At 38.4% G+C, this 7,500-nt stretch overlaps 1 protein-coding gene across 4 annotated transcripts in view; it reads left to right on the forward strand.

Moving 5' to 3' along the window:
- The window catches only part of LOC144957193 (uncharacterized), a 17,760-nt gene extending 11,401 nt beyond the window's left edge, over positions 1–6,359 (forward strand). For all 4 annotated transcript variants that reach the window (XM_078888244.1, XM_078888247.1, XM_078888246.1 and 1 more), the window contains exons 3-4: positions 1,777–3,071; positions 6,188–6,359. In XM_078888244.1, coding sequence (XP_078744370.1) covers positions 1,777–3,071; positions 6,188–6,289 — 1,397 coding nt within the window. In that variant the 3' untranslated portion in view covers positions 6,290–6,359. The remainder of the gene's footprint in view (positions 1–1,776; positions 3,072–6,187) is intronic.
- Positions 6,360–7,500: the final 1,141 nt, after the last annotated feature.

Genomic DNA, 7,500 nt, shown 5'->3' on the forward strand with positions numbered 1-7,500 from the left:
GAATCTTGTCATTGTTCCCTGCAACAGGTTTGTAAATCCATAAGATTTTAGGACTGGAATCTTGTCATTGTTCCCTGCAACAGGTTTGTAAATCCATAAGATTTTAGGACTGGAATCTTGTCATTGTTCCCTGCAACAGGTTTGTAAATCCATAAGGTTTTAGGACTGGAATCTTGTCATTGTTCCCTGCAACAGGTTTGTAAATCCATGCGATTTTAGGACTGGAATCTTGTCATTGTTCCCTGCAACAGGTTTGTAAATCCATAAGATTTTAGGACTGGAATCTTGTCATTGTTCCCTGCAACAGGTTTGTAAATCCATGAGATTTTAGGACTGGAATCTTGTCATTGTTCCCTGCAACAGGTTTGTAAATCCATGAGATTTTAGGACTGGAATCTTGTCATTGTTCCCTGCAACAGGTTTGTAAATCCATGCGATTTTAGGACTGGAATCTTGTCATTGTTCCCTGCAACAGGTTTGTAAATCCATAAGATTTTAGGACTGGAATCTTGTCATTGTTCCCTTCAACAGGTTTGTAAATCCATAAGATTTTAGGACTGGAATCTTGTCATTGTTCCCTGCAACAGGTTTGTAAATCCATGAGGTTTTAGGACTGGAATCTTGTCATTGTTCCCTGCAACAGGTTTGTAAATCCATGAGATTTTAGGACTGGAATCTTGTCATTGTTCCCTGCAACAGGTTTGTAAATCCATGAGGTTTTAGGACTGGAATCTTGTCATTGTTCCCTGCAACAGGTTTGTAAATCCATGAGGTTTTAGGACTGGAATCTTGTCATTGTTCCCTGCAACAGGTTTGTAAATCCATGAGATTTTAGGACTGGAATCTTGTCATTGTTCCCTGCAACAGGTTTGTAAATCCATGAGGTTTTAGGACTGGAATCTTGTCATTGTTCCCTGCAACAGGTTTGTAAATCCATAAGATTTTAGGACTGGAATCTTGTCATTGTTCCCTGCAACAGGTTTGTAAATCCATAAGGTTTTAGGACTGGAATCTTGTCATTGTTCCCTGCAACAGGTTTGTAAATCCATGAGGTTTTAGGGAGGGAGTGAATTTATCGTTTAAAATGTTGAGTTTGGTTGTTGTGTAGTCAATTTATGAACACAGTGTTTGAATACATTACACTAAACTATATGCTGCTATTATTATTATTATTATTGTTATCATTATTATTATTATTATTATTATTATTATTATTATTATTATTATTATTATTATTATTATTATTATTATTATTATTATTATAGGGGGGGGGGGAATGGCCAAGTGGTTAAGGCATTGCACTGTGACTGTGACCCAGAAGGTCCCAGGTTCGAGCCCTGCTTCAGGCACTTTCGTTTTTTTCCTTGGGCAAGATTATAAACCCCCAATTTTCTCACTGTGACAACATGGGTGATTCCTGTTGACACCAGACATCCTGTTTGATGGATTATCTATATTCCTTCATGGAATGCCTAGGCGACGGATCTTATGGTGCCGTTGCGAAAGGGCGTAATTAAAACATTTTTTAAAATTATTATCATCATCATTATTATTTTTTATTATTATTATTATTATTATTATTATTATTATTATTATTATTATTATTATTATTATTATTATTATTATTATTATTATTAATCATCATCATCATCGTCATCATCATTATTATTATTATTATTATTATTATTATTATTATTACTATTATTATTATTATTATTATTATTATCATCATCATCATCATTATGAAAACCATCGTTGTAAACTTTCCATTCCCAGCTGGTGCCAAAACCGTTTATGCCGTAGAGGCCAGTCAGGTGGCTTCTCTTTGTGAGGAGATTGTACAAGACAACGGCTTTGAGTCCGTGATCAAAGTGATTCATGGAGCTGTAGAGGAAATTACTTTACCCGCTGATGTCCGAGTCGACATTATCGTATCGGAATGGATGGGATTTTATATGCTTCATGAATCAATGCTGGATTCTGTGCTCGTTGCCAGGGACAAATTTTTAGCTCCAGGCGGAGTGTTGGTTCCTTCAAGGGCATGTCTTTACATTGCGCCTGTAGACATGACCGTACATTTTCAGGATCGGGCAGAATATTGGAATAACATCTACGGCTATGATTTCTCTCCCCTTGCGTCCACTATTAATGTTCAAGAGGTTTCTAAGCCATTGATTAAAACCCTCCATCCATCAACTGTCAAATCTGATGCTGTCAAATTGTTAGATTTGGACCTGAGAACGATGTGTGTGGATGAAGTTCAATCATTTTCACAATGTTGTAAGTTTTCAATGTCTGACGAGTCGAGGATTCACGGTTTTGCCACTTGGTTTGACGTCAGCTGTGAAGGAATTTTCACGTCAACAACAACAACCCCTACAGCTCCTTCTGGTGAACTTTTGAAAAATTGCAACGATGATAAAACTTCCGAGCATTCTCCGAATTCAAAAATGTTAAAGTCTGGCAGTGAAAAGATTGTAAGTTCACATTTTGTGGATTCTGCCGGTGATGCAAAATTCAGTAAAATTGAATCGGAGAGCGGTGATAATCCTGATTCAAATTCAGATTTTTATAAACTTTGCAGTGAGAACAGGAGTGTCTGTGATCCAGCTTTTTCCAAGAAATTAAAATCAAGTGTTTCAGAACATTCTGATAGTGAAGGGAGTTGTCTTGTCTTACTCTCAACTGGCCCGTTCTCTCCTGAAACTCACTGGAAGCAGACGGTGATCTTTTTACCTCAGACCATCATGGTTATCAAGGATGTTGTCCTGTGCTGTCAGGTCAAAATGGGTCAAGGTTCATCGAACAAGCGGCATTATAATATCAGTATAGAGTTGAAAGACGAGTGCGACTTGGAGAATGATGATGATAACAATGATGAAATTAACGATGAAAACAGTGATAATGATGATGATGATGAGGGTGACATTTCTGATGATTCCTGCGCCCATCCTGTGCCGTGTGGATGTGGATCCAGTCGGTGTCGTCTGATCTCAGCCTTGATGGATAAATACGACACAGAACATCAACAGTTGGTTGATGAAGCTGAGATGGTGGCGATGGAGGCCGAGGTATTTCCTGTCTGATTTGTTTCATTTATTGTGATTTATATAATTCCATCCCTCCCATTGGAAAACCCTATCATTTCTTAGTAAACTGGGTGGGGTTTCTGACCTCCCATAGCGGGCAGGGAGGTTACTTACTGTGTCTTCTATCCCTTTATATTATATCTGTTTTCTGAGTTACTTACAGTCTTTGTCTTGGAGTAAGATTACTTGGGTTTTGTCATAGCCCATGCCGGAGTCCTTGATTTGAAGGGAAGCAGTCAAATGTATAGCTATAGCATTAGGTGATGATATCTTTTTTTTTTGCTTGTAAATCATCTCTCTTTAATGTGCTGTTTCATTTTTTGTCTTAAACATATAATCGACTTGTGTAAACATTTGAGTGTCTTCCTCCTTGTGGGGGCCTATGCTTGCATCTGGATGAGCCTTTCAGGTGATCTCAAACGAAGTAGGCTACACTGATATTGTGCTCTTGCAATCTTCATCTGTTCCCTATTTGAACCAATTCCCCTTTGTCTTACTTGTCTTACTTTATCTCATATGCTTTTAATCTAGAATTTTTTGGCCATCCCATTTTCTTCCTTTTTAAATGACGTAAATGTGTTGCAAGCACTGTAAAACCCTTTAAAACAAACAAAAACAAACATTTCTTAGAAAATACGAAATCATTTAATATTGCTTTGAATGTGTTGAATAAAAATTTATTCAAAGATTGTAGAATATTTTTGCCCATTTTATTGGTTTGAAATAAAGTGTAAAAGACAGCAGATTGGCAATTAAAAATATTAATCTTTTGGTGTGCATGAATACAAATGCCACGGGTCAAATTGTCATTCAAGCAGATTGAGAACACAAATTATGGTGAATCGAATGGTTACAAAATATCTAAGAGTCTTACATACCTGCCAACCCTTCCACTTTTGGCTGAGTCATTCCTGTTTTCACTCTTCCTTTCCACTATTCCGCCGTTGTCTCTAAAATTCCAATTTTCAAAAAAATGATGATAATTGTAATAAGAAGAAAAAAAGGGGAGGGGGGGGTAAAAAGCTGATATTTTGTTAATATTTGCTAAGAGGGAGCTAAGTAGGAAAATTACTTTCACTCCATTACCCCCTTCCCCATTCCATTACCTAATACATGTGATGTGTAGTTTTGCCAGCTGTGCCAAATACTGTCTTTATGATGTGTTTGGTCGCAAAGTTATTGGTCATTTCGATGCAGAATTATCCATTGTTAGGAAATTCCTATTTTTTGTCTTAAATTCCTGTTTTTTGATGTTTTGATTCCACTATTGGAATGTGAAGGGTTGGCAGCTCTAGTCTTACTTGGAGGGATAGAATTACCCTGCAAGCTCGTAGTGTTATTTGGAGGGATAGAATTCCCCTGCAAGCTCGTAGTGTTATTTGGCACGATAAAAATAGTTTGCTTAATTAATACAAAGAAATGGAATAATTGTATATAACTTATAAACACGCTTGCTTACACATTTATCCTCTTGGTGTTTGATCAGCACAGAAGGCTGACACGGTTGGAACGCCATCTTTCTCGGTTCTTTCATCTTTCCTCAGTAAGTAAGTAAGTCATCTGTCCCAAGACCATCCACTAGCTTTCATGTCTCTCTCGATGCTCCTCCTCCAGGTCTTCAGCGGGCGGGCCCTTCTTCTAGTTCCCAGGGAGGTCCACCAGGGGTCCACCATGTTACACACTGCCGCTATTTATAACCTTGTCAGATAAGCCAAGTCAGGCAATGGCATTTATTTTTTAAAACAAACCAAAACTAGACTAACTTGAATTATCTGTCATCTGCATTTTTTGCCAAATTGGGACCTAAAATTTGTCAAAATTTGCCAAAAAAACCCGCCAAAATTTGCCAAAAAGTCCAAAATTTGCCAAAAAATTTGCCACACTTTGGGTCCTTATTTGAAGATTTTTTGACGAAACGATCCATGACTGAAGTTGGAAGTGTAAGTGACTCGATTTATTTGACTTGAGAAATGAAATGACTGTGAATAGCGTTGTTACAAAGATTTTAAAGGATCATTATCCGTAGAGAGTAGCTTCCCTTGGTTTGGGCCCAGGCAAAGCTGCAACATTTCTCAAGTTTCGCACTTTTTTTTTCTCGTTATTTTGTTTTGGCTTCTTTTTTTTTCCCCAAAATTTGCCACAGATTTGCCAATTTTCCCAAAATTTGCAGATCGCCCTGATATTTGCGGCCGCAAAAAATGCAGATGACAGAATTATCCTTCAGAGCCATAAGGTCCATGGAACCAGAGTTTCTATAGCATTAATGGACTGTAGCAATTGTCTTCTACCCTTTGGGAAGGACGTTTGTCTAATCCAAAGTGCTGTCCACCAGATCAAAGTTGATCATAATTATACTTGAAATATTTTATAAATGGCTCCTTTTATCAAAAAGTTGAGCACTATTATCTCATGGTTGATCATAATTATACTTGAAATCTTTTATTCTCTCCCTTCCTTCATTTTCAGTTCCTTGGCTTCCACCTACTGCCATTGCTTGGTTCCTCCAACACGACAGCTCTCCGTTTAAAAAATGGAGGTTTTATATAGCGCAATGTCCACTAAACATGCTCAAAGCGCTTCACAAGGCTTCCATGGCCAACAGCAACATTTAACATGTAGGACAGGACATAACGCCTGTTGGGCGATATTACAAAAATTTTTTTCGGACAGAGACATTGCTGTTAACGGCCAGGTACTCGTTTTAACCTGAGTACAGTGAGAGAATGTGAGTAAAGAGCCTTTTTCCTAGGACTCAACTATGCACCAAGCAAGGCCCGAACCCAGGAATTTCTGATCCAAAAGCGAGTGTCATACCAATAGACCACATAGTCGCGCATAACAAATAGGCAAGGCCCGAACCCAGGAATTTCTGATCCAAAAGCGAGTGTCATACCAATAGACCACATAGTCGCGCATAACAAATAACAGCTTTTATTTTTTTTTAAAAATTGGGGGGGGGGGGGGGGGGGGGCACAGGGATCCTGACAAAGTTGTTATAGAGAGTTTGTATTGTAATTATTTTATTCATTCACCAATTGATGTATTACTATATGAATTCATGTCTATTTTTATCTCTCGTCCTCTGTCCCTATGGCCAGGTGGAAGCAGCCAAAGAGATTGACACCGCCATTGAGACGGAGGGATGGCCTTTGGACACGAGTGGTGTAGATGGAGGGGAGGCCAATGATAACGTGAATTAAACCTTTGTGTGGGTGGGTGGGTGTGTGTGTGGGGGTAAAGGTGTAATAAAAGATGAATTAAACCTTTGTGTGTGTGTGGGCGGGGGGGGGGATGTAAAGGTGTCATAATAGATGAATTAAACCTTTGTGTGTGTGTGTGTGTGTAAAGGTGTCATAATAGATGAATTAAACCCTTGTGTGTGTGTGTGTGTAAAGGTGTCATAATAGATGAATTAAACCTTTGTGTGTGTGTGTGGGTAAAGGTGTCATAATAGATGAATTAAACCTATGTGTGTGTGTGGGTAAAGGTGTCATAATAGATGAATTAAACCTATGTGTGTGTGTGTGTAAAGGTGTAATAATAGATGAATTAAACCTTTGTGTGTGTGTGTGTGTGTGTGTGTGTAAAGGTGTCATAATAGATGAATTAAACCTTTGTGTGTGTGTGGGGGGGGGGGGGGGGCTAAAGGTGTCATAATAGATGAATTACACCTTTGTGTGTGTGGTGGGGGGGGGGGGGGGGGGGGGCTAAAGGTGTCATAATAGATGAATTAAACCTTTGTGTGTGTGTGTGTGTAAAGGTGTCATAATAGATGAATTAAACCTTTGTGTGTGTGTGGGGGGGGGTGTAAAGGTGTCATAATAGATGAATTAAACCTTTGTGTGTGTGTGTGTGTGTGGGTAAAGGTGTCATAATAGATGAATTAAACCTATGTGTGTGTGTGGGTAAAGGTGTCATAATAGATGAATTAAACCTATTTGTGTGTGTGTGTAAAGGTGTAATAATAGATGAATTAAACCTTTGTGTGTGTGTGTGTGTAAAGGTGTTATAATAGATGAATTAAACCTTTGTGTGTGTGTGTGGGGGGGGGGCTAAAGGTGTCATAATAGATGAATTAAACCTTTGTGTGTGTGGGGGGGGGGGGCTAAAGGTGTCATAATAGATGAATTAAACCTTTGTGTGTGTGTGTGTGTAAAGGTGTCATAATAGATGAATTAAACCTTTGTGTGTGTGTGTGGGTAAAGGTGTCATAATAGATGAATTAAACCTATGTGTGTGTGTGGGTAAAGGTGTCATAATAGATGAATTAAACCTATGTGTGTGTGTGTGTAAAGGTGTAATAATAGATGAATTAAACCTTTGTGTGTGTGTGTGTAAAGGTGTCATAATAGATGAATTAAACCTTTGTGTGTGTGTGGGGGGGGGGGGGGCTAAAGGTGTCATAATAGAT

The sequence above is a fragment of the Berghia stephanieae genome, chromosome 11, assembly GCF_034508935.2.
Source record: "Berghia stephanieae isolate SIO BIC M18660-M18661 chromosome 11, UCSD_Bste_1.3, whole genome shotgun sequence".
NCBI lineage: Eukaryota > Metazoa > Mollusca > Gastropoda > Nudibranchia > Aeolidiidae > Berghia > Berghia stephanieae.